This window comes from Diabrotica virgifera, chromosome 3 (genome assembly GCF_917563875.1).
Source record: "Diabrotica virgifera virgifera chromosome 3, PGI_DIABVI_V3a".
NCBI lineage: Eukaryota > Metazoa > Arthropoda > Insecta > Coleoptera > Chrysomelidae > Diabrotica > Diabrotica virgifera.
Window position 1 is genome coordinate 14,713,455 of NC_065445.1, and position 16,996 is coordinate 14,730,450.

General features: G+C 33.3%; 1 protein-coding gene across 3 annotated transcripts in view; it reads left to right on the top strand.

The window, feature by feature from the left end:
• LOC114327126 (protein spaetzle 4) overlaps positions 1 to 15,567 on the top strand; it is a 58,171-nt gene extending 42,604 nt beyond the window's left edge. For all 3 annotated transcript variants that reach the window (XM_050647811.1, XM_028275632.2, XM_028275635.2), the window contains exons 2-4: positions 7,460 to 7,758; positions 9,709 to 10,179; positions 11,910 to 15,567. In XM_050647811.1, the coding sequence (XP_050503768.1) occupies positions 7,544 to 7,758; positions 9,709 to 10,179; positions 11,910 to 12,255 (1,032 nt within the window). In that variant the 5' untranslated portion in view covers positions 7,460 to 7,543 and the 3' untranslated portion in view covers positions 12,256 to 15,567. The remainder of the gene's footprint in view (positions 1 to 7,459; positions 7,759 to 9,708; positions 10,180 to 11,909) is intronic.
• Positions 15,568 to 16,996: the final 1,429 nt, after the last annotated feature.

Here is a 16,996-nt window from a genome sequence, read left to right on the forward strand (position 1 = left end):
AAAGTCAACTCTAACTGAGAATCAACTTGAACTGTAACGTATATAAATATTATACTATATGTATAACATTTTTTGGTGAAATTGTAAGAAATGTTTCTGACAAAATATTCAGTTGGTACTTAGTTTATTTTTATTTGGCTCTAACACAGCCCACTTGGAGATATTCAGAGAAAGAAGGTCGTTTGTAAGGATGATCTTGGTGTTGATTGTTGTCACAAGGAGTATTTACATATAATTTAGAGTCATCACCAAATATTACTTTTACTAAAACGGAATCTGGTCCAAAACTGATCACTGCAGCACACCACTAAACGACTCTAACACAAACACAACATTTTCGGTTAATCGGAAATCTTTAATACAGCTTCATGGGTTCTCTCTTCCTCATGCTCAAATTGGACCAATAAACGCTCGTGAAGAACCCGATCTGAAGCTGCCGAAATGTTCAAATATAGACTCACTGATTCTTGTCCAACTCCAAAGATTGTTTATTGTGTTATTTCTTACCATTTTCTTCTCAAAACTCCTTATAATATCCATAACCTTTCTACCCAAACACAGGCGTTCGATACATTATATCATTACTATTAATATGTTTTTAAAACATGAAATTCTCTACCCTTATGTTGTCTATTATTGAAATATAATTGGTATTTTTTAAGTCTCTTACCATAATAAGATAATAAATCGTATATTAATTACTTATTTAATTTTAATAGCGTTTTTAATTGTTAATTGTTATTCTTTTATAATTAAATGTTTATTACTAAACGTTTATTAGGTACTACTACTTTTGACCTATATTGGAGAATTTATAATATAACTTAAATAACTTTATTTAGCAAGGGAATATAATTTCTAGAGAGTGGTCCATTTTACGTATCTGGGGATTAAGTATTATAGAAGAGAAATGTCAAGAAGAATGGGAACTGAATGCCAAATTGACAAAACAGAAATAACAAGCTGAAAATGCGAGCATTATCATAACGAAAACTTTGTTTATATACGTATTTAAATTCATAATATATAGAAAATTGCTATTACGAAAAGCTGTTTAGAATTAAAAATTATGTTTTAATGTGCAAGTATATCATTCTAATTTAAATGTTGTGAACTATAAAGATACTTTACTCGAAATTCATATTTTTTTACATACCTCGTACAAAATTAATAAAATTTGATTCATGATGGTTGCATCATAAATCTTAGACCAAGAAGAGATTTTTATGAAAAATAACTTTTCTTCGTCAAATTAAAAATACAAGAGTTATAAATGAAAATGATGTTGGTATCCATAATTTGAGAAAATTCGTCAAATATTTTTTTCCATTAGAAGGATGTAATTTCATATATCAGAACATACTTTTTTATTCCAAACCACATTTTAAATAACAATTTTCCAATATTGTAAAATAAATAATACATAGATGATAAAGATACTTTTTACTGATGAACTTTACTTGGAGCTACAGACCGAGCGAGTCTCGTAAATTCCACGGCTTTGCGCCACGCTTCACGCAACCGTATTTGCGTACTTGTGTTTCGAGTTGTGTGGTCGTGGGCTGGTTGAGTTGAGTTATAATTTACCAAATTTAAATATAATAGACTAAGGGCCGGTTGTTCGAACGCTAATCAAAACTGATCATTATCAAATATTTAATTACAATTATATTAGATTAAGCGTACTTCTGACAGATGTCGCATTTTGAGGTTATGTTGACTGATTTATTTTATTATTTTGGTTTTAATTTAAAATAGAACATAATTAAACTCTTTCTGATGTTAATTTCTTGTTTTTACTTACAAATCAATAATAATAATAAGCAATTTTTAATAATTTAAGAGCTGCGGCTATATTTTAATTACTTTTACCTACAATCAATAACTGATTAGTGTTTTACATGTATTTTTCATGTCGCGATTTGATTCCCATCAAGAAAATTGATTACAATAAATGATTGATTATAATCAACTTCTTGATTAGCGTTCGAACAACCGGCCCTAAGGGCCTGTTGTTCGAACGCCAATCAACAATGATCACTATCAAATATTTAATTACTGTCACCAACTGTCAATGTCAACTTTGATTGGGTTGCTGAAAACATAATTGATTATATTTATGAGATTAGTTAATCAATTAATATAACAATTATTAACATAATTGATTAACTAATTTCATAATTGTAGTCCATAATTATGTTTTCAGCAACTCAAACAAATTTGACATTGACAGTTGGTGACAGTAATTAAATATTTGATAATGATCATTTTTGATTAGCGTTCGAACAACCGGCCCTAAGAGCCGCTATAGGTGAAATTTCTTAATCATTACACGACGATTTCTTAATCATTGCACGACGGGACCCTATAACTTAAATAGTAGAACCTAAAAGAAAACGTTTGAGCACTGTGCCGTCACTTTTCAGTGGCACATGCGTCTACAGTGGCGCATCAAACTTTCCACTTATGGACGGGATACATAAATTAAAAAATACCCTCCCTCATTACCAGAATTTAATTTTTTTCATTTTTTAAGTTCTATGTGATTAAGACATAAGATTCATTGTAGTTTTAACTCAGCACCCCCTTCTCCCTGCCCCCACCACCAAAAACTTTATTTTGTGATTTTTTTTTTTTGGTGGGATGCAATCAATTTTAAAATTTCAAAAAATTCACACCCATAGTTAAGGCTTTTATAAAACACGTCTATTTTTTATAGACCTGTAGGCTGAGTGTACATAACCTCAAAAAATAAAAAAAAATTTTTTTTTTTTTTTTTTGGAAAAAAGTATATAACTTTTTTTGGGAATAGCTGCAGATCTAATTTTTTCTTAATCTTTTGTATTTTATCAAACACTATATTTCTAATTTTTTTCAGATTTTTCTGTAACGCTGGTCACCTTCAAAAATCCAAAAAACTGCTTTTTAAGGGGGTTTTGGGGGTTTGAACGTGTTTTTCTGATTTTTAAATTTTCTAAAGGACTCAGTTATTTCAAGTTACATATAACCTATAAAAACAAAATTAATTTGATATATTATGAAGTCTCTAAAATAGGAAAAATCCCCCAAAACCCCCCAAAAAACAGTTTTTCGGATTTTTGAAGGTGGGGAGCCTTACAAAAAAATCTGAAAAAAATTAAAAATATAATGTTTGATAAAACACACAAGATTAAGAAAAAATTAGACCTGCAGCTCTTCCTTAAAAAAAGTTATACGCTTTTTTGAAAAAAAAATTTCTTTTAATTTTTTGAGGTTATGTACACTCTACCTATGGGTCTATAAAAAATAGGCATGTTTTATAAAATCCTCAGTGGTGCGTGTGAATTTTTTGAAATTTTAAAATTGATTACATCCCATAAAAAAAATAAAAACGAAAAATGAAGTTTTTGATGGTGGGGGCAGGGGGAAGGGGGTGGTGGGTTAAAATCACGCTGAATCCTATGTGTTAATCACATAGAACTTAAAAATAAAAAAAAATTAATTCTGTTAGTAAGGGAGGGTAACTTTTAATTTATTTATCCCGTCCATAAGTGGAAAGTTTGATGCGCCACTGTCGACGCATGTGCCACTGAAAAGTGACGGCATAGTGTTCAAACGTTTTCTTTTAGGTTCTACTATTTAAGTTATAAGGTCCCATCGTGCCTAAAATGATTAAGAAATTTCACCTATAGCGGCTCTTAGTCTATAATCGTTTCTACTGATTCATTATTAATATAGTATAATATGTATTATTATTGCTTTCAAAATATACTCAAATTGTATTTTTATACATTTATTACACATATTATTCTATATAATAATTAAATTCACTATAAAATGTCATTTATATTTTATTAATAGCTAAATATTTTAAAATTTAGTTTGACATTCACGAAGTGTCAAACTCAAATGTAAATAATAACATTTGCTTTGCTTAACAAATTCAGATTAAAAAAGTAGCCTACTTCCTAATCAAAGATTTCAGCTGACGTTTAGTGCGTGGTAGGAAATAACCGGATTGTGACGTCACATTTTAGATTTTGAGGTCGATTATCTCGAAGACGGTTAGAGATATCGAAATGCCGTTTTCAGATTTGTATTCAGAAGACAAAATTACATAAGAATCCATCGATACATCTGCTCTAAGTATTGCAGGAGCGGCAACGCAATAACACACAGACTTTTGCAAATTTATAAACGAAAAATGTTCGTTGAAAAGATGGGAAGCCTAAAACCACTGATAAAATTCAAATATGTATCGAGAAAATCAAAATTAAGGAATAAAACGGTAATAAGGCCCACAGTGACGTATGCTAGAAAAGTATAGACAACGAAAAAAGCAAATACGGAGAAATTGGAAAGATCGGAAAGATTCATCAGAGCTATACATGGAGGCAAAAATACGGTGGAAGGTGTGGTGCGACGAACAAACAGGGAGCTAGAGGAACTTATAACTAACCAAGTAGTTCATTCTTTCACGGTTTTTGCTCTAAATTTTAAAGAACCGCTGGATTGACATGAAATTTGGCATACATATAGCTTACATGTCAAAGAAAAAAAGTGATATTGTGCCGATCTGTGCTTTTGCCTTGGGGGTGACTTTCACCCCCACAAAAAATATATGTCCAAACTAAGTCCGGAAATGGGTAAACTGACTAATTTTAAGTAACTTTTGTTCTATAGAGCTTTTTCGCCAAGTCAACACTTTTCGAGTTATTTGCAAGTGAATATGTTCATTTTTCAACAAAATAACCACATTTTTAGACGGTTTTTCGCAAATAACTCAAAATGTAAGTACTTTGTCGAAAAAACCGTTTCTAGCAAAAATATAGCCTATAAAAAAGTAAAAAAATGGTGTACGCGCTAGGTCTCTGGATCTCGTAGAACCAGAGTTATAGCCAATGAAAAATAGATTCATATTCACCAAATTTCAAATAGAATATTTCGACGTGAAATATCCAAAAAATTAAGCACTTTTTGGGGAAAACCTATTATAACTTTTTTAAAGTATTTAAAAAAAGCTTTATTTCTGTTTTTACAAAAAGTTTCTAGCATTAAAGTTAAGCAAGTTACGCTCAAAATAAAGTTGGTCCCTTTTGTTTTTGCAAAAAAGAAATCGGGAAGACCACCCCCTAATTAGCAACTTAAATTAAATTAATCGTTACCGCTCCACAAATTATTTAACTTATGTTGTGTTTATATGATCTGTAAGTTTGGCCGATTCAAAGTGCTTATTTTTGAAAAAATATGGTTTCAAATTAAAATTTTTAAAAATTTAAATTTTGAAAAATATGCTTTTTTCAAAATAACTTAAAAATTGTTAGAGATACCAAAAATCTCGATAAACAAAAAAAGTCAGATTTAATTTTCTGAATATCATGTATTTTTTTGTTTTTCTGTCAGACAAAAATTGATTAAGATTTGGTGTTTCTAAATTTGCATACATTCGTGATCAGTGACTCGTTCAACCCCTTTTAACTACAGCCCTTTCAATAATAAGAACTTTGAACCGATGAAACTTACAGATCATATAAACAATATATACACGAGTTAAGAAACTTGTGAAGTCGTAACGATTAAGTTCATTTAAGATTCTAATTAGGGGGTGACTTTCTCGATTTTTTTACCAAAACCAAAAGGGAGTAACTTTATTTTGAGCGTAACTTGTTTAATTTTGATGCTAGAAATTTTTTTATAAAACAAAAATGAAGCTTTTTTTAAACACTTTAAATAAGTTGTAATGAGTTTTCCCCGAAATGTGCTTCATTTTTGGTTATTTCACGTTAAAGTATTCCATTTGGAATTTGACGAATATGGACCTATTTTTCATTAGCTATAACTCTGCTTCTACTATGTGTAGAGACGTGATATATACATACGGTGACCATATGTACTTATTTAAGTAGGACAGTACTTATTTTTAAATATTGTCCTAATGTACTTTAAAACTTTTCTAAGAACACGCGAATGTACTTATTTTTTCTAAAAAATGAATATTTTTATCTTTTACTGCTTTTAAACAAATTTATTTGTATACTGTTCCAGGTATTGATCACCTCTTTGTAAGATCAACTCTTTGACGAACTGGGAATTTTGAAAGACGTGGCTACAAGTGAAAAAATTGCTGAGTGGAACAGAGAAGAAACAATAGTCAGGATTGATGGCTTAAAGTTTTTAAGTGTGTAAATCAATTCAAACTGAAAAACTTACAAATATTATGCGAATTTATTTTTTGCCTTCCGGGTACTAGTGCGGCTATCGAGCGTTTATTTTCTGTAATAAATAATTATTATTGGACGTCGGAAAAGTCACAAATGTCCATATCCACTCTCAAAGCAGCGATGCTGGTGTACGCAAGTTCTGATAAGACTTGTATGAAATGTTTCGTTTACTTCAGTCGAAGCACCTTCTTAAATTAATTTTAAATTCAGGAAAATATGAATGATGCAAAAAACCGGAAGAAGTTGAGGCTATTCCAGGTCCATCATCTAAAAACTCTTAATTACAGGCTTGTAACTTTTTCAGAGTTAAAGTAATGTGTTATGTTTAGTTTAATTGATATAATTTTTTATGTTTAGCTACATAGTTTATTTATTTTTAATGCAAAAAAGTTATATTTGTCCAATAACAAGATACATTTTGCGTTTTTAATACATTTTTGTTTTTTGTACTTTTTTTTCTTTCAAAAGATATGGTCACCGTATATATACACCATTTTTTTAAATATTTTACAGGCTATATTTTTAATAAGAATGTTTTTTCGACAAAATACATACTATTTGAGTTATTTGCGAGAAACCGTCTAAAAGCGTGGTTATCTTGTTGAAAAAATGAATATATTGACTGCCAAATAACTAGAAAAGTATTGACTTAGTGAAAAAACTCTATAGAACAAAAGTTACTCAAAATTAGCCAGTTTATCCATTTCCTGACTTTCTTTGGACGAATATTTTTTCACCCCCAAATGGGGGTGAAAACCACCCCCAGGGCAAAAGCACATATCGGCACAATATCTTTCTTTGACTTGTTAGCTATGTGTATGCCAAATTTCATGTCAATCCAAGCGGTTCTTTAAAATTTAGAGGTTTTGCAATATTTTACCGTTAAAGAACGGACTAAAGCATCAATCGCTTCATAAAATCACAGAGAGTGAGATGAAAGGGACACGTGATAAGAGTGGAAAGGAAGGGGATCAATCACGAAAAGAAGGAAAGGAAAACCCAGAAAAAGATGGTTTGACAGCGTAAGAAAGATCTGATAAATGAGGGAATTATTGATTGGGAAGAAAGAGCAAGAAACAGGGATAAATGGAGGAGAAGAGTAAGTCAATTTAGTAGGCAAGGAGCATGATTAAACAAGAAGACACCCCACTTGATATAAGTTTTGTAATATATAAGTTTTATATTAATAATTATATTTTTAGCCCTAGGTGTTCAAGCTTTGTAAATAAATAAATAACTCTATTATTTTTTTGTTACAGCTGTATGCCCATGCTATTTTAGGATATGGGTACGATTCAGGTGGAGATCAGTCAAGCTGCGGCCGTCCTTATAGGTCTGGAAAAATGTTCCAACCGCCTTGTGACCTAGTGAAGCAAGGATACTGTACGTCAGCGGGGAAAACTTATCCATGGCAAGCTGTTAGACGTTTCGTTAAAGACAACCAAGGGCTTATGAGGCGTATGTACGGAGACCAGAGACATGGGCATGTGCTGAGGGCTGAGTTTCCAGATGAGCCGGAGATCCTTAATCCTCTTGAGAATAGTATTAGATATTCTAGGTAAGTTAAACTGATCATCATCATCATTCCTCAACCTCTTGCATCTACTGTTAAATGTAGGTCTCTTCAATATTCTTCCATTGTTCTCTATCTTGTGTCTTCTGTATCCAATTTGCCATTGTTTTCCTCAAGTCATCCATCCATCTTTTTGGTGGTCTACCTCGGTATCTTTTATCTTTTCTAAGTCTCCATTCTATGAGTCTCTTGGTCCACCTATTATCATTTAAACGTGCTACATGTCCAGCCCATCTACATTTTGGTTTGTGCAATTTTTTCTGTGTCACTTTAGTCATCTCTTTCACTATCCTATTTGGTACCATATATCTTCTTGTTGTTCCCAATATTGCTCTTTCTATTTTTCTTGGGGTTATTTTCAATTTATTTGCAGAATGTTTAGTCAAAGTTATGATTTTGGAAGCATACGTTATTACTGGCAATATGGATTGGTTGTAAACTTTTTTCTTCAAGCAAATCGATAGCGTTCCTGATTAGTGTCAGTTAAACTGATAAGAATGAAATAAGCATTTCCCAGTTGTTCAATATCAGCACCGTCTTTAATGCTACTTAATTTACTTTTTCGTCTCCATATTTTTAAATTTTTCGTCCAGTACTGAGCTACGTCCAACGCTTCTTACTTATTAAGCCATAAATCATTGAGGTTGCAGATACTGGGGCAGTTGTGGCAAGTTAGTATGTGTTCCATGTTTTGTATGGCACCTCTATGGTTTTTACTGGTGCCATGCCGATTATGAGGTTCAGAGTTCTCCATATTGGCACTTGGAGTTCGCACCATCTCTGGAGCATCTCTTCTACGAGTGAGTAGTTGTCAGGTGGACTCTTTGGGTCACCTCGAGGAATCTGTTATAGGATTTTAATGGTTTCGAATAAGTGAAATGAATTTCGACTCGATTCAAGTTCTCTGTTTAACCCAGGTATGACAATACCAAAAGGCACCGCTAGGAAAATATTCCAATTTGCGGTTCAGAAAACCTGTATGAAACGAGTCTGTGTACTCTAATACAGAGTATGGCATTAGTAAAATATTTATTATTATTATTATAGACTTATTTTACTAATGCCATACCCTGTATTAGAGTACAGAAACTCGTTTCATAACCGCAAATTGAAATATTTTCCTAGCGGTGCCTTTTGGTATTGTCATACCTGGGTTAAACAGAGAACTTGAATCGAGTCGAAATTCATTTCACTTATTCCACGTTAGAGGGCGTTCTAACCATACCGCGATATAAATAGTTTTAATTTATATCGAGAAAGTACGGTCGTGTTGGTGTAAATTTTTCTTCCTCAGAGCCTCCTTGATAACAGATAGACCTAGAAATAGTACCTACTATCGGGGTATGGAGGGAGACAGATTTGAATCAAAACGAAACCGTAGACTTTTTTATTGGTTTCGAATAACTTTCGACTCCGAAAAGATAATGGCATTCATCAATTATCTTATTGGCCCGTTTCATGAATTCGTGTTCTTTTCTGCGGCAGTTGTGGCCAGCAAACCCAGCAGTTTTATAGAGCTCCCAGCAGTTTCTGTTAGTGTTGGCTTCATACAGCCTTTAGAAGTTATGTCAGCGTGTTTCGTTCAGGAAAAAATCAGTTTGTTGCATGAATTGATTTGGATCAAATCGGATTGGGGTAATCTACCCTAGAGGAGCAGATTGCAAGGGCAGTAGTTCTCAAAATGACCAGTATGGCCTCCACCTGCTACAGGAGAGTTTTCTAAGAATAAGGGTTCTATAGATGCTACTCTACTCTAGATGTTCTCTAAATGTTCTAGATGTTCTATGAAAATATGTACCTAGGTGTTTTCTCACGTTGTTGATATACTTTATTAAATTGCTTAACCTAAAAATATCTCAATATACGTACACTAGTTTATTTATTTATTTATTTATCTGTCACATTTTGGTATTCATTTATTGTTTATATTTTTAGATACCATTTTGAAAATGTCGAAAACGAAGATAACGAAGTAGAAAGTGAAGCTAGATTCCTCCGCGAAGATCTCTCCAACGACGACGTCCTCAACACCAAGTTCATTTATTCCGAAGAACCGATAATCTCCATCAAGTTAGCTGGTTTAAAAACGGCTCCGCACTTTCGACAAGCTACGGAGAGGACTACAAAGAGTACACCCATTAAAAAGTCTGAAGACATCACAACCACCGAGAACTACTCAGAAAGTGCCGATTTTACTACGACTACGGAATCGATTCTGGAATCTACGACGTATCTGATGAACGAAACTAGAGAGGATAGCACCATTACTACCACTACAACAGAAGGAGATTCTGTAGATAAGAAAGCTGACGAGAAAGAAAAAATGGCAGAAACTATGCTTTTTCAGGATGTTGATAACGACCAAACGAAGAAAAAGTTGCATGTGAACTATAACATGAAAGGAGTGTGAGTTTAATTATTATTGTTGTTATATTTTTTTCTATTTTTACGATAACTATTTTTTATCGATAGTGAAAACCAAAACCAAAAAAATATAATTTTTCGTAAAATACGAAAATCCGTGTAGTTTTTCTTCTTCTTTTATCATCACAACCCTGGATAGGTCTTTGCCAGTCTGGCTATATCGTTCCATTCAGATCTCTCTTGAGCCCTACTCCTCCTTTGTCCTACATTCGTAGTTTTCAGGGTTTTTGCTTTTATTATTTTATGGAATTTTCTGCTTTCGTTTCTTTTGTTATGATCTTGGATTTATTGTACTTCTTTTTTCAAAGCCTCTTTTTTCTTTCCTCTACTGGAGTTCTGCATTGATCATCATACCATTTCGTATTTCTTTGTCTCTTGGCTTTTCTGGCAGTTTCCTCGGCAGATTCCGTTATTATTGTTTCTCATTGTCTCCATTCGTCCTCTGCAGTTTCTTCCTCTCTAGTTCCGTTAAGTTTTATATAGAGAGCATTTTACTATTCTTGTTTATTTGTTGGATTTTTGATTTCTTCAACATTCCATTTTTTGATTCGACTTTTTTTTCATTTTGCCACTGTCGCGATTTTCTGTCGCAATTTTGCCCCACAAGATAATGATCTGAGTCATAGTTTGCCTCTCATATACGTTCTGACATTACTAATATGTCTTTTACCCATCTTTTTATATGATAATGTAGTCAATTTGATTGGCTTCTTTGGTTCCTGGTATTTTTCACGTTCCTTTTCACTTTCTCTTTTGTGACAACTACATAATTATTTGCTGCTTCGAATTGTGCAACTTTAAGTTCATTTAGACAGACGAAGCAAGTTTAGACAGGTTTCAATATGCAAACCATGTTTTTAAAATACATTTACAAAATATCATCTTTTTCCAGCTTAGCATTAAAATCGCCTAATGTTATAACATCGTATCTTTGGATTTTATCACATAATTCCTGTAATTCTCTATAGATTCTTTCAACCTCTTCTTCACCAGTGGTCATATACGGTTTTCCGTCGGCTCATATACATTAACCATTGTCACGTTATACAATTTTAATTCTTTTGCTGCAAATTCTGCCTGGTATTAGTATAAATGCGTTAATAGATTTTCGCAATATTTTGGTTACTATAAACCCTACTCCTCTTTCACCTTGTCCTTGTCTGATTTCGTGTCCGGAGTAGTATAGTGAGAATTTATTGTTGCAAATTTCTCCCTGGCTCTTCCATCTGATTTCCTGCAGTGTCATTATTTCAACTTCGTATTTTCCAATTTCTCCTGTCAAATCAATCGTAGATCCTGTCTTTAAGGGAGTTTATACATTATAGGCTCCAAATTTTAAATCCATAATCATGTTCATTTTTTTGCTAAATTTGTCGTTATGACATCCGTCCACTTGTTTCTTTAGCCATTGTATTTGCAACTATTACCTATTCATCGGAGGACCAAAACTCACTTCTTCATCAGTCCTGACGCCACCTTCCACTGGGGGTTGGTTACTTAGTCTTCAGTGGGGTTGCTTAGTTGCCGTTAAGTACCAACTTGGAGGTGAAGATAGAAATTGATTAGGAGAGGCTAAGTAATGCCAATAGGATATGGTATCACGTATTGCTCTTCACTAGTGTAAAGGGAAATTCATCATGTTATTAATGTGGCAGAGAAAGTATTAAAATAGCCATATTAGATAGAACCGTAATCCATACTTTTACTTTTAGGAATGCCTGTCCCGTCCGAGAAGAAGTCGTCGCCCCGTTCTGGGCTAACAACACCCGAGGAGAAGTCCTGGCTCTTCTCAATATGTACCCATTCGAACAGTATGTACACTGGGAAAAGTGCACATTCGAACATCGCCAAATGTACTGCAGAGACGGCTGCAGGTGCGAACAGCAGTACAGGCTTCACAGGCTACTGGCGTACGATCCCAGCAACGAGTGCAGAGGAATCTTCTCCGATTGGTTTAAGTTTCCATCGTGTTGCGTTTGTAAATGTTACGATATGCCTGTTGAGTTTAGGGTTACTTCGAGGAGTCCTAGATATCAAACAAACGCTGATGAAAATTAACTTTCAGGGGAATAATTAATGAAACCAATGGATGTGGATTGGTGTATAATATACCATTGTATCTTATGTTAAATTACTAAATTTTTTGCTTAAAGAGGCTTAAAACATTCATTCTAGTCTGGTTTAAGTCAGGGTGGGAATTAATTTATTAATCATGTAAATAGAGGACTCATATCCAAGTTTCTTGGAATACTCATTTTGAAACATTTGATATGTTGCAGCCTAGGTTTTTGTTGTTATAAACGATATATTTCATATAGATTGAGTTCATTCAGTCATATAGACAAAAATTATATCCAAAAATAAAGGACAATGTATGTATCTATGAGTTGAAGATCTTTTGGTTTTATCCAACAAATTTTAAAAAATCAAATAATTTGCAAGATAGCCTTATAACCTAAAAACCTATTTCTACGTACTAATTTTAAATGCTTCCTAGCATTATAAGGATATATTGAAGATAAGTGTCCTCCAGCACAGTTGAAACCTTTTTACACTGTCACTGAACTCACGATTGATATCTGAACTATATAACTGAATCCCTGAAGATGAAGTGTTCTTCTTCTTTTCTGGGCATCGTAATCCTGGATGTGTCGTTGCCTGTCTCGCTATGTTCCATTCAGACCTCTTTTATGCCGTTTTCAGGTCATCTTTTACGTCAACCAACCATCTCGTTAAAAGTGTTCCTTTTTTCGTGTTCATATCGGCATTCATTGTAATATTTTCTTTGGTGATTTTGTATCTTCTTACCTCTGAACATGTTCCAGCCATGACAGTCTGGCTATTAACAAATCTTACATCATGCCCTTCATTCAATTCATTAATCTCTTTGTTTCTCCTGATGATGTGTCATCTTCCTCTTGAATCGGACTGAGTTACGCTACATATTTTTTGGCATTACCCAGGTCTCACAACAATTGGTTAGTACGGGTCTAATAATTCTTTTGTCTAATAATTTAGATGTCATCAATCCTTTATTCGGACCTTCACATATCTGTGGCCAGATATGTGAAGGTACATCTGTCTACTGAAGGTCCACTGTCCACAGGTCCACTATAGTCCCCTCTCCTTGGTTTGCTACTTGAAAGACATCCGTAGTTTCAGATATTACTGTACACTTGTACTTTGTATAACGAAATCTATTGTTAAATAAAGAGACCTCTTACCTGTGACATTTGAATTTGGAAATTTCTTGTGTTTAACATTAAAAAGATCTTATTTTTTTAAAATAATGTATTATTGTTATGAGAAATTCCAAAAGTGACCATCAATGTGTAAAAAATTATACATATTTTATATGATTATTATTTTCTGTATATTTAATTTATAGTAGATATGTATTTATTTATTGTTAATATTATATTATGTATATTATTATATAATAACGCTAAATTGTTCAGAGTAAAGAAATTAGTTAAGTACTAGAAAAATAATATTTAGATAGAATAATTCAATATTGATAGATTTATTCAAATCTGTCAAATGCTATGTTCTTCTTTTGCTACTTTTCTAATCAGTTCTCGGATACTATGATATGTGTGGTGGTAGTATAGAGCAGATATGACGAATCTTATGTTGTGCTTACTTTCATCTTCGACCATATTAATATCAATCCCCTTTACCGACATATCCTGTCTAACAGCTCCCCAGGTCTTTTTGGTATTTCTATCCATAACCATCTTAACCTATGCTCTCTCATGTTTATCCTTTGCTGTCACTTCACACTTCAATCTGAGCATTTTCATTTCCGCCATATGCATTCGTTGTTCCTCTTTCTTTATATCTGCCCAATATTCAGTTGTGGCAGCCGGACTCACCATCCCTATAGGTTGAACCGCGTCGTTATCTCCACATCGAGCTTTCGACCTCTCTGATGTCTTCTTCAGGGTTTTCTGGGTCTCAGCCTGTTGAGCTTCCAGATCTCATCAACGCACTGTTCACTGATCACTGCACTACTGATAGGTCTCTAATATTCTATTTATTTCAGTGTAGATTTTCTTTCACTACTTTGGCAACATGAGGCCAAGCATTGTCGTGCAGAAGAATGACACTACGTGAGAGCTTCCCTGGACGTTTTCCTCTCATTTCTTAATGGAGCTTGTTCAAAAGCCATTATACAGGTTTGCCTTGATAGGCAGTCTAGGTTCTGTAAACTCTATGAGCCAGGTCTTTCATAGTTAAAAAAAAATGTTCTTTTCACCACCCGCTGATTACATTTGGACGGTTTACAAACGCCATTTTAAATCACAGTAGTTACGCAATCAAATACAAATGATATTAGACTGCGACCTGACCAAAAGCCGGAGTTTATCTGAACAAGGATATAATAAGCATTTGCCCTACCATGCAGTTATAAGTAAGACAAAGTGTCACTGCACGAACTGATCTACCAAACTAATATAGTTTTTATATTAAGCTCAGATGCTCATTAGTATTTGTTCAGTTGACCAGTAATCAATTACTAATTATTATAAAGTCCGCAAACTCCCCACCACTGCTATATACTCTTATTTACGCATGCGTTGTTGAGTTTATAGTTGAGTCCAGATATATATCAACCATCTACAGTCAATATCGCATTAAAAACGCAATGTCACATTAATAACAAAACAATTATTGAGTTATTTTTAAGATAAGATTAAAAATAACTTACATTTTGATTAACAAATTGACATTGTGAAAAATAATTTAAAATCCCGTTTCCTCTATTTTTTTTCGTTTTCGTTTTTGCAAATATATTATGGTAAAATGTTTTTAAGAGTACTACACTACGTTTATTCTCAAGATAAGCTCGAGGTTACACTGATTCGTGAATGTGTCGTGTCGAAGCAGCTTATCATTGGTTAAAAATTAATTTCTAACCAATGCGACGACATGACACACCTACCGATCACGTGACATGTGATCACGAACTGTGATCTCGAGCTTATCTTAGGAATAAACGTAGTATAGTACGCATTTGACAGGTATATAATACGTGTTTAGTCTATTTGGATATTCCTAATTGCAGAAATTTCAATGACAAATTAATCATGAGAAAATTTTTTAACGGCCTAGAATTTCTAGAGATGATATACCTACTTAGATCTGGAGTCGACTTTACTCATGTACCTATTTAATGTACACTTACACGTTTTAAGGCTAGTGTTATTGTTAATATTATTGTAAAAAGTATAACATATTATTATCCACAAAGTTTTAGCATACTGTTAATGTTACGTTATTGTTTGTTGTATTTATTTCAATATTTATGATATTACAATGTAAATACTCATTTTGTTAATATTATCTAATAAACACGATGTTACTGGAGTGTTGGTTTTAAACTTAGTTTTTTCACTTCTATAAGAATATTAAAAAACTGTTTTAAAATAGACGTAACCTGTTGAATTCTTTCTTCCTCTTCTTTGACCCTTTTGCTTCCAAAGTAAACCTCCAATAACTTTTCCATTCCTATCCCTGGTTTACTGTTTTCAGCCACGTTTTTCCTGCTACTTTTTTTAGGTCATTGTGCAATGGCATTAGAGGTCCTCCTTTTCTTCTTTTGGATGCCAAGGTCTCCATTTTATGATTTTTCCATTCCATATTTTGTCTTTTATTGTTGTAATATGGGCTCTTTCTGTTACATCAATTACTTTCGTTATCTCTTTGAGTTGTCAAATGTCACAAATGACACATTACGGACTGAGACTCTGTGAAAAAAACTCCGAAGACATCCAAGAAACACGTGAAATATCTGGAAGTGACGTTGCACCCGAATGAAAAGTGTGGGGAGCACCGGGAAGTGGTGCATTAGAGGTGCCAAATCCGAAAGGAGAAGGATTTTACACGGTGTTGTGCAGTCGATCGTCCTCTACACGGCAGCAGTTTAGATTGGGGTGTTATAGATATAGAAGGCTGCGATGCCACGAATAGACAGAACAAGTCTGCTTTAGTGGCATGCTCCTAGAGGACTATATCTGCAGCAGCTTCGTGGGTCATCAGTGGATGTATTCCATTCCCAAGTAGCAATTTTTCGACGCATTGGTTGTCAGTACAAACAAATGCACTGTCTACAACGTTGCCCGAGAGCATTTTCAGTTGTTTCGGCCAACGTCCCCTACCCCGACTGACATTACGATGTTACAACCTGTAGTTAGACGCGCAACTAATTTATTACCATTGTGACAACTACATATCACAGTTCAGTTTTTTCAACAATCGCAACGACTTAAAAATGTTATAATGCTAAACTAATTATTATATATTTTATTTTGATAGAAATTTTCGATTTATTTAACAACCTGTTTATTTGTTTTTTTAATAGCTGGTTTCCATTCCATTGTTTTATCAGTAGATTTGAGATTTGATAACCATCTTTGTATCTGCTTTGGTAGACAGGGTTGCCAGGTCAGTTTTAACTCTTTCAGTAGTTTTGTTTTCACAAAATCAGTAGATTCTTTTTAGGCCATGTAAATATACAGTAATACAGTGATATGCACATCCGTCCTAAATATCCCAAGAGCAATTCCACAAAATTGGAAACCTAATTATTCCAAACCACCAACTGGTAATTATCATTTTTTAGCTAAAATCTACTAAATCAAAAACTAAAATATACTTAAGTATTTTTGGGATATATTTGGGATTTTTTATAATAAAAACAACAGCTAACTTAAGGGGATAGGCGCAAAATGTCGTCTGTTAAAATGTTCAATGTATTTTAAATGTTTTCGTTTTTTGCGAATCCTTAGAAAACTAA